The 20,825-nt window shown below is 35.0% G+C and overlaps 1 protein-coding gene and 1 pseudogene across 2 annotated transcripts in view; one reads left to right on the plus strand and one right to left on the minus strand.

Moving 5' to 3' along the window:
- WDR64 (WD repeat domain 64) overlaps nt 1–20,825 on the plus strand; it is a 150,160-nt gene that overhangs the window by 102,033 nt on the left and 27,302 nt on the right. For both annotated transcript variants that reach the window (XM_033412389.2, XM_004283489.2), the window contains 7 exons: nt 379–509; nt 3,142–3,243; nt 4,428–4,497; nt 5,431–5,467; nt 6,070–6,209; nt 7,890–7,995; nt 19,951–20,009. In XM_033412389.2, the coding sequence (XP_033268280.1) occupies nt 379–509; nt 3,142–3,243; nt 4,428–4,497; nt 5,431–5,467; nt 6,070–6,209; nt 7,890–7,995; nt 19,951–20,009 (645 nt within the window). The remainder of the gene's footprint in view (nt 1–378; nt 510–3,141; nt 3,244–4,427; nt 4,498–5,430; nt 5,468–6,069; nt 6,210–7,889; nt 7,996–19,950; nt 20,010–20,825) is intronic.
- On the minus strand, nt 17,404–19,713 carry LOC105748757 (protein-L-isoaspartate(D-aspartate) O-methyltransferase-like; annotated as a pseudogene).

Consider the following 20,825-nt stretch of genomic DNA (forward strand, 5'->3'; position numbering starts at 1 on the left):
TCATAGAGTGGCATGGAGCAGAAGTCAGACAATGGGTGAAAGGAAGGTAAGTTAAAACAGCTAATATAGAATATTCTTTCAAGAAGTTTGAAAAGGAGAGAAAGCTGGGAAGGTAATTTAATGGTTGGTAGTTACCGCTGAAGGAAGAAGACAGTAGAAAAGGAGACTATATTTTTGTTGTTTTAATAAATTCTACAAATTAAAATATTTTATGCCAAAAGAATTTAGCTTTTACTAACTTTCATGCTTTAGAATTTAAATATATATATTTTTTGTTTTAAGTTAATGACAGAATAATAAAGTGTGCACATTGTGTTTGTACTGTGCTTAGATACTGTTTTCATTATGGTCATTGAGTCTGTTTCCTTCCTTCTTCAGAATCCTGCCATCAGTACAGAAGTGAACTGCATTGATCTATTACAAGTAGAAGGATATAATTTGATAGCTGCCGGAACCTTAAATGGTGTGATCATCTTATGGAATTTTGTAACATCTACTGTCAAAGAAGTGTGAGTTGCATTGTTTCCTTAAATAATATAATCATTTCCATAAAAAGTTGAGCTGCAGAAAAGCCAGAGTAACATTCAATACTTAAAAATATAAATACTTAAAAAAAATAAAGCAATAAATAAAAGGGATGATAACTCTCTCAAGGAGGCTTTCCTGGAGGTTATGCTCATGAGGAGACTATGTTTTAAGTGTCTAAAACCCAGAATGATATGAATAAAGTGAATCTTAAGTATATGTATTCCCAAGTGCTTTTACATTTACTCTTCTTGAGTATGTACTAGAGTATGTACATGCTTTCCATGTATAATCTTGTCCAAATTCATAACCTTAACAAATACTTAAATACATAATAATTTTAAATAATAATCTCATAGCTTCAAGCACACATATCCAATTGCCTACTGGCAATTACAACATCTGGATTGCCAACAAGACCCTTAAAGTCCCACATACCCAAATCTTCTTCCCAACCTACCCTCCCCCAAAACATCTTTTCCTGTATTCCCATTGACACCACTATCTACTCAGTCACCAAAGTCAAATGGTGAGAAGTATTCAAGAGGGGTTTTCCTTCTTATTCACCACCCCAACACATTACTACAGGTCAATATTAACAAGGGCATGACATATGTAATTCTACATCTCAACCAATTAGATTTGCTCTGTTCCACAAACTTTACCCTCCCCTTGCAATCCATTTCTAAATGTCCTTACCATTGGTTATAAAGAAAATAATGTAACATTGTATTATTTGTTATGGATGGATTATAAATAATAAGCTTTCCCCAGCTGTGTAATTGGGCTCTAAGCAAGGGCCATGTATGAACACCTTATGTCAAGAGAGTTTGTAAAATTGTACTTTGAGGTACAAGATAGCCAAGAACTTTAACAATGAATTAAAAAGAAAATCAATTTTATCTAAGCATTTGGGGGAAGGAAAGAGGTATAAAAGGAGGAGAGAAGAGAGTCAAAGAGAACAAGGGAAAAGAAGAAAAAAAAGCAAAAGAAATCTCTGCCTGTCTAGCTATAGTACCTTGCATACATCTACCTGGACTCCATGACCCTTTCCAGTCTATGTCAGAGTTTTCATTTTCAACCAAGTTTTGGGAGGAAATAGTCCTTTCCTTTTTGATTCTGGGTATATTTTCCTTTGAACCTTTAGCTGAAGTATCTGTTTCGGAAGACCCCTCCTCTGTACCTCAGCTCAGGTTCTACTAGGCCCTGCCGCTAGAATTCCTGTCATCCTTCAGTTCCTTCCCTTCAACCCTTGCCCTTAGGCTTTTCTCACAGACTGTATACTTGTCATTTTATTCCTATATCAATATACACTGCACAAGTCCTCACCTTCTTATTAATTCAGTTCTCACATTGTGTCAGCTTGTGTATGACTCACTACTTAGGGAAAACATATAGACTAAAAAGGCAGAGAAAATAGTCCTACTGCCACAGCTTAAAAGAGAGGGCAGCTCCCCTGAGAATATTCCCAATTCAAAGGTGAAGATCTTCCTTGTTGAAGTGCCAAGCATTTTACCAAGGGATGCATGCAAATCCAATACCCAGTCAAAGAAAAATAACTGACGGTAATGGGTCATACACAGTGTCCTCTTCCTATAACAAGATGATTATACAAAAACGATTGATTTAGAATCACTGGAGTATTTCACATAGCATATAATTTAACACAGAACTGTCCAAGGTAATTTAGGCCTAGTTTAAAGACTCTAAAGTTGAACATGGTTTCCATATTCCTGGTGGGGGCCATCTCTACCTCTACCTCAAACTTTGCTTTAAGATCCCTTCACCAGTCAGGAGAAATAAGCTTTCTCTTTCTGTTCAAAGCACCATGCCTTTTTTTGGATGCAAACTAGAAATTGTTGTTGCTAATGAATAGTCCACTTCACTATTCAGTTTACCTGCAGAGCAGAAATATGTAAAAAGTTGGAGCTCAACAAGTCATCAAACTCACAAGCTCCTCTTTTGAGCTTGGTTCACTCTCCAGGAGGTCCTTCATCACTTATCTGTCCAAATTAGCAGAGGCAATTTCCACTAAAGGAAAAAGAACAGTTTGCTACAAGGTCTATTTGCTATAAGGAATGTCAAGTGTGGCTTAACAGCCTACCATGAAGTGCCAGGACAGGCAGTGGAAGACCATCGCTCTGCTCCCAGGAAATGGCCTAGGAAGGTGTTCTTGGGAATCTGGGCTAATGGGAGACTCAAGCAGCAAGAATAGTGTGATCATCAAATTACCTGCTTTTCTTCTCCACTTACTTATAAGCTACTTGAAGGTAGTAACTACATTTTATTCAAATTTCTCACTCTACTTATTCAAAGAGTAGAAATCTATTCTTTAAACTGTATGAAACTACCAGGAAGTTATATGAGCTCACTCTGTGAACTATAGGTTGAAAAAATAGACAAGCTAATTGACTTAAAAGACTTCTACGCACTAAAAGATCATGTTATACAGAACCTTATTAAGGAAAGTATGTTCAAATGCTATACCTCTGGGTTTTCTCTCCATATTCAATGAACATTTCAGGAGTTGATTAGTTCTGCATGGGATATATGATATAGTAATGTAAATTACCACATTTGTAAATTTTTATCATGTAAATGTATGCTTATTCCTAGGTACAGACCTGAAGATTGCTTCACTGTGGACCCTGACTTGGATCCTAAACGCTTTAGAATTAATGACATACTGTTTCTCTTTCGTAAACCTGAATGTGCAAGGTAACTCAATACTTATTGATCAAGAAATACTGTCTGGGACTTATGTGGATGATATAAAAAGAATTCTTTTCATCCCAGCATTTAGGAAGGTACAGTTGATGGAAGACATAGTTGGGCTGACTAGTTGGCTTCAGCTTTCTTCCCTGTTATTGTTTTTGTAAGTGGATGGTCCCCAGGAAGATTTAATTTGCTGTGTGGGGATCTAATTTCCCTTACCACATCTCCCTTTACAACAGTAGCAGAGAGGGAAAATGCTCACTTGACCATATTTGTAGCCAAAAGACAACTCTATGAGCACTTATGTAAAGCAGAAAAAAGGATTTATATGGCAAATATGAAAGATCATATGGCAGCAGTTTTCATACGACATCTACTATAGCTGAGCAATCTTCATTTCTGAGAGAGCAGGGGATTTTTTTTTTTTTTTTTTTTGCGGTACGCGGGCCTCTCACTGTTGCGCCCTTTCCCGTTGCGGAGTACAGGCTCCGGACGCACAGGTTCAGTGGCCATGGCTCATGGCCCACGGGCCCAGCCGCTCCGCGGCATGTGGGATCTTCCCGGACCGGGGCACGAACCCACGTCCCCTGCATCGGCAGGCGGACTCTCAACCACTGCGCCACCAGGGAAGCCTGATTTTTTTTTTTAAATTTTAAGAAAAGGTGAATTTCCTGTTTATATTTGCTTGAGAGCTCTGATTTCAGTAAACAATAGGCAATGGTAAACACATCTCTGGAGAGAAATCAAAGGCTTCTGTACTATCATCATCCAGAAGTGAGCCAGAATGTAACACCTTCCCTACTCCTTGACTTGAAATGTTCTTATTCTGAGAATATTTTTAGGACCTCATCTATATATATCTGCACCAGAACCCTAAGCCAGTTTTCAGCCCATTCTAGCAGAATTGGAAACTGTAGAGCAGAAGTTACCAGGTTTTCCAGGCCTCCCCACTGCCACCCCACTCCCCACCATTTCAGTGTCAGAGCCTCTGGGAGAAAATCTAGCCTTAACAGTGGGACAGAGCAGATTTTTATTTCCCACACCCAGGCAGTATCCACAGTATGCACACCAGAATGCACAGATGATGGCAAGAGTAATCACCTGAAATTAAAACAGAGGAGAGCACCCTTTGAGTATGATAGATTATCTTAACTCTTCCTCTTCGGACTTCCTCCCTCTCCTTGTAGGAGATCAAGTCAGGATTCCATATGTTCTTCATCCCAATGTGAGTCTAGCAAGGGTCCACAGAGTAGTAAGGTAAGCAAGAAATAAGGAGAGTATGTCTTCCTGTTATACCCAATGTTGGTTCAAAAATAGTGATTTGTTGCATATAAGTCCCTCCCCTGCATGTATGTAAGAACTTTTTTGTTTCCCCTAAAAAGCAATGTCTAAACTGTCTTCATCTTTTTTTCCTATTTTTTCAAGGCTTTTATATCTGCAAATAATCATGAAGAAAACAAATTACATAGGCTACTTTTAAGTTCATAAAATAATAATTTTAGACTATCTCTTTTGCTAAAATGTATTACACAATTACACACATTTCACAGAGGGAAGAGACAGCATGTAATTACATAATGTAATGTAATGCCATGGTTTTCAAACTGTGTTCTCAGTTCCAATTTTATATATTTTTACACATTTCATTTCTAGTTAGGATTTTGTCTGAAGGAAAGTTTTCACTGCATAAATTATTTTAAAAGCACTAGCTTAGTGGAAAAAAATAAACTTGTAAAGATGTGTGTCAGACAGACTTGCACTTAAATCCAAGCGCTCCATTTATTATCTGATTAGCTTTAGAGATGTCACTTAATCTCTGAGTTTCTGTTTCTTCATCAATAACAAGGGAATAATAAAACCTAACTGGCATGGTTGTGAATGGAATTAGATCATATACACCAAGAACACAGCATGAACTAGGTATTTAACTATTCTCGTTATTATGCTACACCAGAGCCACTAGGAAAAGGTTGTGTTACAAATACCCTATTTATGAGCATGAAAATCTCTTAATACACCTTTTCAAAGAATTAATTAAAAAATAACTTTAAACCTAATCCTTAAAAAAAAACAAACTTTAAACCTAATGCTTAGAGATATAAATTTAACTATGAAAAAAATCTATTCATCCGATATATCTCATTTCCTTCCAATGTCATAGAAATATTATCTTTTTCTCCCCAAATTCAGGAAAGCAAACAGAGCATACATGACAGTGAGGTTAAAGGTCGGTATGAAATCTCCTCTCTTCCTTATAAAATAATTCCTTTGCAATAGGGAGTTTAGGTGATAGAATACTTCTAATTAACATATATTCTTTTTGTGACTAAATGTTAAGGTGCTATAGAATTCCGTAGTCTAAGAAGCAGAATTTCCATTAGGATGATACCTTTTAGTTACTAGTTAGTTAGTTAGTTACTACTAACTCTAGATTTTAAAAATCCAAAATATTACTGAGCTTCTTAGTCTTCAGCCCATTTCCCTAAAACTTATACTAGATTCATAAGCCATTTTGTAATGTGTAAGACTTATACTGGATGTATATCTAGTTTTAGCTGCTATGTACAGTGCAAAGCCTTTTTCAGTAGAATCCAAAATGAGCCCTTTTAGTTTTTTCCAGTGATACAGGATTCCATTTGTTAATGGTTTTTTGTTCTCTGCCTGATTGAAGTTCTCTGGGATTAAAAAAATTCTAGACAAAAGAATGTGGGGTTCTTTTTGTTTTGTTTTGTTTTGTTGCTATTTTCTTACCTGCCTCCTCTTTTACATTCTATAAAATTTGAAATTCCAAGTATAACAAACACTGATAACTCACTAATTTTCCAACAGGTGAGCAAAAAGATGTCATGGTAGGTGAGCGACAGCCAGTGGACAAAAAACATCTGGAAAGCACCAATTTAACAGATAGTCAACCACCTATCCTTGTCACTGCACATGAGGATGGACATCTCCGCTTGTGGACCTTGGAGGTGATGGGGCCTGTTATTTTCCTGGAACAACAAAGAATAGGAAAGATAAAAAGGATTATTGAATAAACCTTAGCCTTCTAAGGTTCCGTATAGCATCTAATTCTATTATTGTTCAATCTTCTAGTCAATATCCTAGTTTTTCAGCCTGCTCACTGAAAATACGACTCAAAATTTATAATAGGTCAGTTTTGTAACTCAGAAGATCAAATCATCAACACTGCTAAGACAACGACTGTATTTCAAATCTTTCTTTACATTGAGCTATGAATACAACCCACCATATATTTCACTGGATATTTAAATAACATTAGATAATATAAATGATGAATATATCATTAAAGAATGTAAGAACACTGAAATGTTGAATATACATAAACTTTTAGTTATCCAAACTATTGGAAGAAGTTATTACAATAGTATTAAGAGTCCTTAAACATTTTACAGTGAAAAAATAACTTTCATGTACTAAAAGATTTTAAATGATTTGGGGGTGGAAAGTGGGGCAGGGTTTGAATTGGGAGTCCAGAAATGACAGAAGGAAGGATCTTGAGTAGACTGATGATGATGACAATGAAATTTTTAGAGAGGCAAGGGAGGTAGCACCACTTGTAAGGCTCCTTTCTAGAGGGAAACCCAGAAAACAGCAAGTTTTGTATGGCAGATAGTGAGATCCAACAACACAGAACAGCATAGCTGTCTGTTGGATAAAACCTCCCAGTTGATCAGTTGACTCTTAACTTATTAATGAGAAACTCTTGGATTGAAAATGCTACAAAATATTGTAGCAATAATTTTCCCTGTGATGATCCTGGTATTTGAGCAGTGCTTTTTTTCTTCCCCGATAAATAGATAATAAAAGTGTGAGAGCAATAGAAGGAGAAAAGGTTATATCTAACTAAATCATAGGAAACAAGCGGCAGATTCAAATTTTTTCTTCCTAAGCTTCGATGTTTAATCTCCAAGTAGAGAAATGTATATGAAAGTCCTTCCCAGTGATGACTTATACTAAATGCCAAAAAACACTCTGCCAAATTTCAATCCTTATCTTGCGCCAATATTCAAAATTAGATATTTCTGAAAAGGCGAATACAATATTCTCGCTTAAAATAAGTGAGATACACTTAAATCTGAAAAGAATGTTTATTTAAAAGGAGAATATGGGGCTTCCCTGGTGGCGCAGTGGTTGAGAGTCCGCCTGCCAGTGCGGGGGACACGGGTTCGTGCCCTGGTCTGGGAGGATCCCACATGCCGTGGAGCTGCTGGGCCCGTGAGCCATGGCCGCTGAGCCTGCACGTCCGGAGCCTGTGCTCCTCAACGGGAGAGGCCACGGCGGTGAGAGGTCCGCGTACCACAAAAAAAAAAAAAAAAAGAATATGTCACTGGAAAAGGGTTGAGGAACTGCATGAAAAGGGTCATGGGAAGTGAGCAAAAACAACCCTCAGGTATAGAGGTGATCTACAATAATCAGTCTAAATGCTTATAATTATGATAATAGTCTCCACTTTTATCAATATTTAATTTCAAAGAAATAAGTCCCTATAGATAATTTCAAATTATTTTTATTACAAAGAAGAGAATCATGTTACAATTAGTAGACATAGTTCTTTGGATAAATTATTTATCGAGAAACTCAACTCCAATATTGATATTTTATAGAATTTATTATCATACTTTATACAGGGAAGACTACTGAAAGATATTCTACCTTTCACAAAACATGCTGCCATTTCTCTGACATCGCTGTATACTGATTCATGTACCAGGATACTATTGACTGGAAATGTGGGTAAGTCACTACTCTTATGTAGTTGGTCACAGGTATCTTAACAAACTGCATGGTATAAAAATGGATATAGGAAAATATGTGACATTTATTGAGACAAAAGGAAGGATGCCCAAGCTGTCAAATGAACAGAAGAATGAATGAATGTCAGGAAAACCTATTTCATTCCTAGCTCTTTATTTAAAGTAAGACATCTATTTCTTCTGTCTTTAAATTGGGTATAGGACTACCCATCCCCTTACTTTACATGTTGGGAAGAATGTAAAGTTTTCATTTTTAATCTTAAAAGGGTTATGTTGCATTAATCTTTATTCTAAAGGGAGCAATGTCATGAATTAGAGAAGAAAGAGATTATTTTTCTTAATAGGGGACTTTTTATATTTATTGTTATAACTACTACAGTTGGTCTTAATTCTTTCATGTAACACTATTCTTTTTTTTAATGCTTCCTTTCTATTTCCTTTCTTCTGTCTTTTGAATTAAGCTTAAGTTTTCTTTTCTTCTCTCTAATACTTTGAAAGATTATGTATATGCATAATCTTATGCACATGCATATGTAAATACAGTTTTTAATTTTACTAGTGTTTACTTTTAAGTTTAAAAAAAATCAGTTTATTAGAAGTTAGACTGAAACCTCATCTTTCCAGGTAAACAGAAAGCTTAGCCTACATTACCTGTCTCTTTTTCCCATAGCCACTCCTTCACTTATTATTTGCTAATGTAATCTCGAGATTTGCATCCAGATACTGCTATTACATTAATATTTATATTTTACATCTCCTGTTTTAAAAATGTTTTTTCATTTCAAAAGTTATTTTACAAAAGTTGCAACAAATTATTTCATACCAACAATTATTTGAGTCTTCTGGAGATTATAGAAAATAATTGTTTATGTTTGCATTCAGTATTACCAGTAGGTTTACAATATTTATTTAAAGTTACCTTTACTTAAATGAACTTATTTACAAAATAGAAACAGACTCACAGACATAGAAAACAAACTTATGGTTACCAAAGGAGAAAGCGGTGGAGGAAGGATAAATTAGGAGTTTGAGATCAGGAGATACAAACTACTATACAGAAAATACATAAACAACAAGGTCCTACTGTATAGCACAGGGAACTATATTCAATATCTTGTAATAAACTATGATGGAAAAGAATCTGAAAAAGAATATACATGTATAACTGAATCACTTTTCTGTACACCAGAAACTATCACAAATCAACTATACTTCAATAAAAATAAATGAATAAAGTTATCTTTATTTTATCTGTTTCTTATTGCTCATCACCAGTCCTTTTATACTCTGATAATCTTATTCTTGACTTCTTATTTTTATTTATCTGTCAATCTTCATAGTTTCCACAAACACTGTTTCTGTTTGTAGTAGAATAGAGAAATCTAAAATCAGGCAAATTGTGCTCCTTCTTGTATATTTTTGCACAAACTTTACCTTCTATATGGTAAGCCTTTTCTAACAAAATACATAGAACTAAAATTTGAAATTATCTACAAAATTCCTAGAATGCACCTCTTTTACGGTTATCCCTCTTTGTCTCTGCCCAGAACAATTTTTCTATCATGTAAGCCATCTACTTCTTGAGATTTGTAGTTTTTGCTGTGGCCTAGAAAAATAGGGTGGGGGTGCATTTGGGATCCAATCCAGTCTCATGTATATTATAATTAAAGAAGACCTCCTAGATTCTGACCTTAAGCTTCCTTTATCTGTGCTTTGGTGGATACTAGAAGAACTTTTATGGGGGTTGCTAGTGAGTCACTATTTTAATCAGGCATCCTCAGACACCATTAGTTGTTGCTTTTCTGTTGTTATTAAACAGGGTTTATCTTTTAGATCAGTTTTAGGTTCACAGAAAATTTAAGCATAAATTGCAGAGTGCTCATATACACCTTACCCCTACTGCCACACTGCACACAGCCTCCCCCATTTTCAACATTCTGCACCAGAGTGATACATTTGTTACAGTCAATGAACCTACGCTGACATATAATAATCACCCAAAGTCCATAATGTATAATATTGACTTACAACAAATGTGTAATGACATGTATCCACCACTACAGTATCATACAGAGTAGTTTCAATATCCTACAAAAACCCTGTGCCCAGCCTATTTATCCTTCCCTCCTCTCTTAACCCAGCAATCACTGATCTTTAATGTCTCTCCACAGTTTTGGCTTTTCCAGAATGTCATGTGGTTGAAATCATATAGTATGCAGCCTTTTCAGATTGGCTTCCTTCACTTAGTAATGTGCATGTAAGGTTCTTCTCTGTCTTTTCATAGTTTGATAGCTCATTTCTTTTTAATGCTGAATAGTATTCCATTGTCTGAATGCACTACAGCTTATCCATTCACCTACTGAAGGTCATCTTGGTTACTTTCAAATTTTGGCAATTATGAATAAAGCTGCTATAAATATTTAGCTGCAGGTTTTTGTGAGGACATACACTTTCAACTCATTTGGGTAAACACCAAGGAGCATGAGTTCTGGATCTCCTGGTAAGAGTATGTTTAGTTTTGTAAGAAGCTGCCAAAATGTCTTCCAAAGTAGTGGTACAACTTTGCATTCCCACCAACAATAAATGAAAGCTCCTGTTGCTCCACATCCTCACCAGCATTTGATGTTGTCAGTGTTTTGGAAATTGGCCATTCTAAGAGGTGTGTAGTGATAGTGGCTTTAATTTCCATTTCTACAATGACATAAGATGTGGAGCATCTTTTCATATATGTATTGCCTTCTTCGATGTTGTGTATGCTCAGATTTTTTTGCCTATTTTTTAATAGACTTACTTGTTTTCTGATTGTTCTTTGAGTTTCAAGAGTTCTTTGTATATTTTAGATAAAAGTCCTTTATCAGATATATCTTTGCAAATATTTTCTCCTGGCTTGTCTTCTTGCTCCCTTGATGGTACTTTTTGTAGAGCAGTAGTTTTAAATTTTAATGAAGTCCAACTTATCAATGATTTGCTTCACAGATCATGCCTTTGGTGCTGTATCTAAAAGTCATTACCAAACTTAAGGTCATCTAAATTTTCTTCTAGGACTTTTATAGTTTTGCATTTTATATTTAGATCTATGATTCATCTTCAGTTTTTTTGTGTATGAAGGGTACAAAATCTGTGTCTAGATTGAGAGTGTTTTTTTTTAATCATGAGTGTGTATTGGATTTTGTCAGATGTTTTATCTGCATCTATTGATGTGATCGTATGATTTTTCTTCTTTAGCCTGTGGATATGGTGAATTGCATTCACTGATTTTCAAATGTTGAACCAGCCTTCTATACCTAGGATAAATCTGATTAAGTCATTGTATATAACTTTTTTATATTGCTTATTTTGTTGAGGAATTTTGCATCTATATTTATAAGAGATTTTGGTCTGTAGTTTTCTTTTATTGAAATATCTTTGTCTGGTTTTGGTATTATAGTAATCCTGGCCTCATAAAATGAGTAAATAACTATTCCCTGTGCATCTGTCTTCTGAAAGAGACTGTAAAGAATTGATATTCTTCCTTAAATGTATGGTAGAATTCATCATTAAACCCAAGTTGTCCTGATGTTTTCTGTTTTGGAAGATTATTAATTACTGATTTAATTTCTTTAATAATATAAACCTATGTAACAAAACAAGCTTTGGTAAATTTAACAAAATTAGAATCATTTCAAGCATCTTTTTCTACCACAATGCTATGAGACTAGAAATCAACTGTAAGGGGAAAAAGCTATAAAAAACACAAACACTTGGAGGCTAAACAATATGTTACTAAATAATGAATGGATCACTGAAGAAATCAAAGAGGAATCAGAAAATACCTGGAGACAAATGAGAATGAAAAGAGAACAATCCAAAAATCTATGGGTCACAGCAAAATCTGTTCTAAGAGGAAATTTTCTAGTAATACAAGCTTATGTCGGGAAACAAGAAAAATCTCAAATAACCTAATCTTACACCTAAATCAACAAGAGAAAGAAGAATAATCAAAGCCAAAAGCTACTAGAGGGAAAGAAATCATAAAGATCAGAGCAGAAATAGATGAAATAGAGACTAAGTAAACAATAGAAAAGATCAATGAAACTAAATTCTGGTTCTTTGAAAAGATAAACAAAATTGATAAACCTCTAGCCAGACTCATCAAGAAAAAAAGAGAAAGGGCCCAAATCAGTAAAATCAGAAATGAAAAAGGAGAAGTTAAAATGGACACCACAGAAATACAAAGGAACATAAGAGACTACTATGAACAACTAGATGCCAATAAAATGGACAACCTAGAAGAAATGGACAAATTCTTAGCAATGTACAATCTCCTAAGATTGAACCAGGAAGAAATAGAAAATATGAACAGACAAATTACCAGTACTGAAATTGAATCAGCAGTTTTAAAACTCCCAACAAACAAAAGTCCAGGACCAGATGGCTTCACAGGTGAATTCTACCAAACATTTAGAGAACAGTTAATACATATCCTTCTCAAACTATTCCAAAAAACTGCAGAGGAAGGAATGCTTCTGAACTAATTCTATTGTACAAGGCCAGAATCACCCTGATACCAAAACCAGACAAAGATATGACAAAAAACAAAAATTACAGGCCAATATTGCTGATGAAAACAGAGGAAAAACTCCTCAACAAAATACTAGCAAACTGAATCCAGCAACACATTAAAAGGATCATACACCATGATTAATTGGGATTTATCCCAGGGATGCAAGGATTCTTCAATATATGCAAATCAATCAATGTGATACACCATATTGACAAACTGAAGAATAAAAAACATATGATCATCTCAATAGATGCAGAAGAAGCTTTTGACAAAATTCAACACCTATTTATGATAAAAACTCTCCAGAAAGTGTGCATAGAGGGAAACTACCTCAACATAATAAAAGCCATATATGACAAACTCACAGCTAACATCATATTCAATGGTGAAGAGCTGAAAGCATTTCCTCTAAGATCAGGAAAAAGACAAGGATGTCCACTCTCTCCACTTTTATTCAACATAGTTTTGGAAGTCCTAGCCATGGCAATCAGAGAAGAAAAAGAAAATGAATCCAAATTGGAAAAGGAGAAGTAAAACTGTCACTTTTTGAGGATGACATGATACTACACATAGAAAATCCTAAAGAAGCTACCAGAAAACTACTAGAGCTCATCAATGAATTCAGTAAAGTTGCAGAATACAAAATAAATACACAGAAATCTGTTTCATTTCTATACACTAACAACGAACTATCAGAAAAAGAAATTTAGAAACAAAACCCATTTACCATTGCATCAAAAAGAATAAAATACCTGGAATAAATCTACCTAAGGAGGTAAAAGACCTATACTTAAAAAACTACAAGTCTCTGATGAAGGAAATTGAAGATGACACAAACAGACAGAAAGATATACAGTGTTCATGAATTGGAAGAATTAGCATTGTTAAAATGACCATACTACCCAAGGTAATCTACAGACTCAATGCAATCCCTATCAAAATACCAATGACATTTTTTCACAAAACTAGGGCAAACAATTTAAAAAATTTGTACGGGAACACAAAGACCTTGAATAGCCAAAACAACCTTGAGAAAGAAGAACAGAGCTGGAGAAACCATACTCCCTGACTTCAGACTATATTACAAAGCTACAGTAATCAAAATAGTATGATACTGGTGGAAAAAAAAAGATACACAGATCAGTAGAACAGAATACAGAGCCCAGAAATAAACCCACACACTTATGGTCAATTAATTTATGACAAAGGAGGCAAGAGTATACAATGGAGAAAAGACAGTCTCATCAATAAGTTGTGCTGGGAAAACTGGGCAGCTACATGTAAAATAATGATGTTAGAACACTTTCTCATACCATATACAAAAATAAACTCTAAATGGATTAAATATCTAAATGTAAGACAGAAAACCATAAAACTCCTTGAGGAAAACATAGGCAGAACACTCTTTGACATAAATTGTAGCAATATATATATTTTTTGTATCTGTCTGCCAAAGCAAAGGAAATAAAAGCAAAAATAAACAAATGGGAACTAATTAAAGTTAAAAGTTTTGCACAGAGAAGGAAACCATTGACAAAATGAAGAAACAACCAAAATGAATGGGAGAAAATATTTGCAATTGATATTAACTGTATAAGGGATTAATATCCAAAGTACATAAACAGCTCATATGAATCAACATTAAAAAAATAAAACTCCAAAACTCGGACTTCCCTGGTGGGGTCATGCAGTGGTTAAGACTCTGCACGCCCAATGCAGGGGTCCTGGGTTTGATCCCTGGCCTGGGAACTAGATCCCACATGCATGCTGCAACAAAGAGTTCACATGCCACAACTAAGGAGCCAGTGAGCCACAACTAAGGAGCTGGTGAGCTGCAACTAAGGAGCCCATGAGCCGCAACTAAGGAGCCCAGCTACCACAACTAAGACCTGATGCAACCAAATTAAAAAAATAAATCCAATTTTAAAAAATGGGCTGAAGAACTGAATTGACATTTTTTTCCAAAGAGGACATGCAGATGGCCAACAGGCACAGGAAAAGATGCTCAACATCACTAATCATCAGCAAAATGCAAATCAAAACCACAATGAGATAACACCTCACACCTGTCAGAATGGCTAACATCAAAAAGTTTACCAATAACAAATGTTGGTGAGGATGTGGAGAAAAGGGAAGCCTTCTACACTGTTGGTGGGAATGTAAATTGGTGCAACCACTGTGGAAAACAGTATGAGGGTTTCTCAAAAAACTATAAATAGACCATATGACCCAACAGTTCCACTCTTGGGTATATATCTGAAAAAAACAGAACACTAATTCAAGAAAAATACACCTAATGTTCATAGTAGCATTATTTACAATTGCCAAGATATGGAAGCAACCTACATGCCCATTAACAGATGAATGGGCAGAGAAGATGTGAGATATATATAATGGAATACTACTCAGCCATAAAAGAGAATGAAATTTTGCCATTTGCAAAAACATGGATGGACTTGGAGGGTATTATGCTAAGTGAAATAAGTCACACAGAGAAAGACAAATACTGTATGATATCACTTATATGTGGAATCTTAAAAAAAACTAATGCATATAATAGAAGAAAATAGAGAACAAGCTAGTGGTTACCAGTGGGGAGAGGGAAGCAGGGGGTAAGATAGGAGTAGGGAATTAAGAAGTACAAGCTATTATGTATAAAATAAATAAGCTACAAGAATATATTTTACAATATAGGGAATATAGCCAATATTTTATAATAACTTTAAATAGAGTATAACCTTTAAAAATTGTGGATCATCATGTTGTACACCTGTGACATATAATATTATACATCAATTATATCTCACTTTTTAAAAGTTTTAAAAATGTAGGCCTGTACAGATTGTCTAGCTTCTTGTGTGAGTTTTGGCAGATTGTGCTCTCATGGAATTGGTCCATTTAATCTGGGTTATTAAATTTGTGGGCATAGAGTTCATAGTATTCCTTTATTATCCTTTTAGTGCCCATGAGGCCTGTAGTGATGTCCCCTCTTAATTAATGATATTAGTAATTTATGTTTTCTCTCTTTTTTCTTAGTTAGCAGTGCTTTATCATTTTATTGATCTTTTCAAACAAGCAACTTTTGGTTTTGTTGATTTTTTTCTGTTGATTTTCTACTTTTAGTTTAATAGATTACTGTTCTAATTTTTATTATTTCTCTTCCTCTGCTTACTTTGGATTTAATTTACTCTTCTTTTTCTAGTTTCCTAAGGTGAAACTTAGATTATTTATTTTAGATATTTCTTCTTTTCTAATATATACATCTAATGCTATAAATTTCTCTTATAAGCACTGTTTTCACTGCTTTCCACAAATTTTGATAAGGTGTATTTTCACTTTCATTTAGTTAAAAATATTTTTAAATTTCTATAGAGATTTCTTTATTGACCTATTATTTAGAAGTGTGTTGTTTAATCTCCAAGTATTTTGAGATTTTCCAGCTTAATTTTTGTTGTTGATTTCTAATTTAATTCCATTGTGCCATTTCTTACATTGAGAGCATACATTTTATGATTTCCATCCTTTTAAATTTGTTAAGGTGTGATTTATGGCTCAGAAAGTGGTCTATCTCAGTAAATGTTCCATGAGAGCTTGAGAAGTATGTGTATTCTGCTGCTGTTTGATGAAGTACTCTATGGATGTCAATTATATCCATGTTGATTGATGGTGCTGTTTAGTTCAACTATGTCCTTACTGATTTTCTGTCCATTTCTGATAGTTGGGTGTTGAAGTCTCCAACTATAAACATGGATTCATCTATTCCTCCTTGTGATTCTGTATTTTGATGCTCTATTATGCACATACATGTTAAGGATTGTTATGTCTTCTTGAAGTATCAACCCCTTTATCATTATGTAATGCCCCTCTTTGTCCCTGATAATTTTCCTTGCTCTGAAGACTTCCTTTTTGAAAGTAATAATAGGTACTCCTACTTTTTTTTTTATTGGTGTTAGCACAATACATCTTTCTCTTTACTTTTCATCTATATGTGTCTTTATATTTAAAGTGGATTTTTTGTGGATAACATATAGTTGGGTGTTACCTTTTATTCTATTCTGACAATCTCTGTCTTTTAATTGGTTTATTCAGCTGTTGACCTCTAAAGTGATCACTGATATAGTTGAATTAATATCTACCATATTTCTTACTGTTTTCTCTTTGATGCCCTTGTTTTTTGTCCCTTCTTTTGTCTTCTACTATTTTTCTGCCTTTTGTGGTTTTAAGTGAGCATTTTATATGATTCCATTTTCCCTCCATTCTTAGCATATCAAATATACTCCTTTTAAAATTTTGTTTATTTATTTGTTTGTTTTTGAGTGCAGGGCATGAGTCTGTTGCTGCTGCTGGCACTGAGTGGTCAGAGCCTCGGCCTGGCCTGCCAACCTGGGCATCTCTTCCCTGACAAGCACCCTGCACCTCGTTATCAAGTAGCAACCATGGAACATTTTCTTAACTTTTAAAAGTGGTCTCCCCAGAATTTACAATATATATTTACATCAAATCCATGTCCACTTTCAAATAATAACACTATACCACTTCACAGGTGGTGCAAGTACCTTATAAGATAAAAGTATTCCTAATTCTTCTATCACTTAACATCCTTGCTGTCTTTCATTTCAAGTTTTCATAAGCTATAATCATCAAATACAGTTGCTGTTATTATTTTGAATAAACTGTTATCTATTAGTTTTTATCTTCATTCTTTCTCTTATGCATGTCTTTCTTTATGTAAATTTGAGTTTCTGACCTGTATCTTTTTCCTTCTCTCTTAAGAACTTTAAAAAACAGTTCTTGCAAGGCAGGTTTACTGGCAATAAAAACTCTGTTTTTGTTTGTCTGAGAAAATCTTTATTTCTCCTTCACTTTTAAAGAATAATTTCTCAGGATACAGAATTCTAGGTTGGTGGGGTTTTTGCTCAACACTTTAAATATTTCACTCTATTCTCTTCTTGCTTGTGTAGAGTTTCTGAGAAGTCATATGTAACTCTTATCTTTGCTCCTCTAAAAAAGGTGTTATTTTCCCCCCTCTGGCTTCTTTGAAGATTATTTCTTTTCTTTCTTTTTTTTTAAAAATTAATTAATTAATTTTTGGCTGCGTTGGGTTTTCATTGCTGCACACAGGCTTTCTCTAGTTGCGGTGAGCGGGGGCTACTCTTCGTTGCAGTGCACGGGCTTCTCATTGTGGTGGCTTCTCTTGTTGCGGAGCAGGGGCTCTAGGTACGCGGGCTTCAGTAGTTGTGTTTCGTGGGCTCTAGAGCACAGGCTCAGTAGTTGTGGTGCACGGACTTAGTTGCTCCGCGGCATGTCGGATTTTTCCGGACCAGGGCTCGAACCCATGTCCCCTGCATTGGCAGGCAGATTCTTAACCACTGCGCCACTAGGGAAGTCCCTGAAGATTATTTCTTTATATTTGATTTTCTGCAGTTTGAATATGATGCTCAGTGTAGTCATTGTTGCTTTTTTAAATCTAATTTTTGTAGCTATCATTTGGATTGTAGGATTTGTGTGTCCATAACAGCTTGGACTCCATTTGGTAGTGGTGTATTCATTTCTATTTCATCTACCCTGATGTTTACAACAACTCTGAGTGTATGAGGCAAAACATTATGACTTATTAAGCTAGAAATGAAAAGGAATTTCTACATGTAAAAATTGATATGAAACTTCGTCTTTCATTTCTGGTTTCTCAGATTCAATTTTTTCTTTTTTTGCCTCTTTCACTTTTAACTTTATTTGGCAAAGCAGCACTGCATAAACTGTTCAGTAACTAGGACGCAGCTTACACAGCATGTTAAATCCATATACATTATCAGCAGCAAATTAGAAACAGAGAAAACAATACTGAGCTACAAGTCTCCTATAACTTTTAAAGAAAGGAAGAACTATGCCAAGTATGTCCAATCTGAACAGCTGTTTTAAAGGAAATCACTTGCCATCTTCTTAAGTTTTAATATTTACAAATGCTTAGTTTTAAGGTAACAGAGCAGCTGATTGTATCTACATGCCATTCTATGACACCACGTCAAAAGCTTTAAAAAGGGAGCTCATCTCTATTTTCTTTGTAGCATCGAACAGACGTCCAAAATCCAAGAAACTTAACTTGTGAATGGTGGTGTTATCTGATACACAAAAGCAATCTGATAAATTCACATCAGAACAGAACTAAGTGTCTAAGAAAAGAAAAACCACTCCTCAAAATCAATTCACAAACTAAGTTTTCCACTTTGCAGAACCCCTCCTTTTAATATGTAAAGTAAAATGTGGGCATGTTAAAGTAATAATACACAAATTTATACTTAGCATCCTTCTTCTACCAGTTTGGCTTCTGTGCCTCTTTGAAGGATTAGAAATCCCACAAAACCACACATTTTCATGCTGAAAATAGTGTATGAAAGCCCAAAACAAGCTGTGATGCTGTTGATTTTCAAAAAGCTTTAAGGACTGAGGTGAGCAATCCACTGTAATATTATATACAGGTCAAGCTGATGTTGCTAAAAAGCAGCAGTTCGTCCCTAGACCACTGTGGGGTTTTTTGTTTTTGTTTTTTTTAATCTGTTAAAGCCATGTATATCACTGCCATCTTGTAGCTTGTCACACTGTTCCAACATCTGGTTTCCACCTGCAGGACCAACCGGTAATATCAATCTTCCACCAGGCTTTAACTGGTCTATTAGAGCCTGGGGCACAACTGGGGTTGCAGCTCCTACACGAATAACGTCATACGGGGTTTCTTCAGCATACTCCATTCTTCCATCTCCCACAACAAGTTGCACTCTCCCTGAAAACAAAAGCATTGGATAATCTACTAGCTCTTTAATGTGATCAATTCCTATGACTTTTCCACTAGATCCAACTTCATGCAAAACATGAAGAATTCCACTTCCATATCTACATCAAAAGCTTTAGCTCCTTCATGCAATTAATCAAATAGAAGTACAAGTGCATATGCATACATGTGTGGAGCACTGATTTTTGCTTGGAACCCTATTGATTGTTGAGAATCCATATAAGGGTTTCATCTTGCATAGTGGGAGTGGTCTGTGGCCAGCATTACTTCAAATACTTTGTCTTGATGATTCCATTTTTGCGGAGGTTGTGGATTTGCTCCGAGTGGCTGGCACCACCAGATTTTCAGGCCATCGCTAAGAACACTCAGAGCAGGCACAGGACCACGTCCAGCGCAACAACGGTGCCCAGCAGCTTCCCAAGAGTGAGAACACTTCCCACATGGTCACTGCCTTGCTCGCGTCCCTGCTGCAGCTGCCGCCACTGCACCTCTCAGATACTATTTTATTTACCATTTTAAATGCCTGATTCAAAACAAGTCTGAATAGTATTTACTTAGACAACAGAATATCTAATTAAAAATTCCAATGTTTAAATTTCACACAGAAGGACACGTTATCCTTTGCAGTATTAGTTCCTTCCTGGATCCACCTCATGATGAAAAGGTAAGAACTTTAGTTTTAGTTTAATTAATGAATCAATTGAGCTAGACACCACAAAAGATAGAAATACAGGACACAACTGCCTATTCTCAAGTCATATATACTACTATTGAAACTTAAGCTATATGGCAAATAACAATGGTGTACTGGAGAAAATAGGGGATGAATGAGTGAGTGAGCAAACCAGCCACTGGTCACTCTGCATCTGTTTCATGTTTTGACTTATTTGTTAGAGTCTATGTGGAAACCCAGAGCTTAAAAGAATTCATACATCATCTAGTCCTCCAGTCATTGTCTATATCTTATACAACTTCATAGAAGAAAGTTCCATAACCTTTCCTTTCAAGCCCAGCCTAGTTCCCAGACATTATTATTTTCAAGAAAATCTTCTTCCCCTCTAGTCTAAATCATCCTTATAATTAAATATATACTATTCTATTTTTAGTGTTAATGCAATGTAAATGTCAACATCCTTATTTGTTAACCATTTAAATATGCACTTCTTGTGTGTATGTGGATATGCAAATATAACTACATATATTATAAAAACTAAACACTAATTAAAGAGTACAGCAAAGAAGCACTATTTTATCATAGGCTTATTTCCCTTAAAGTTAATACTTCAAATCCAAAAGCTAAATATTTACTTAAATAATAATGTTTTGGTTTTGGATTATTGGTATTAATACTAACATATGGATACGTGGATTAGGATAGGATTCCTGCAGAGTGTTTTAGAATGATTATTGTTTCAAACATTATTTCATTTGATCTATGGGTTTTCTTTCTGTTTCCAAGAACCAATTATTGTTTTTATAA

The sequence above is a fragment of the Orcinus orca genome, chromosome 1 (assembly GCF_937001465.1).
Source record: "Orcinus orca chromosome 1, mOrcOrc1.1, whole genome shotgun sequence".
Classification (NCBI taxonomy): Eukaryota; Metazoa; Chordata; class Mammalia; order Artiodactyla; family Delphinidae; genus Orcinus; species Orcinus orca.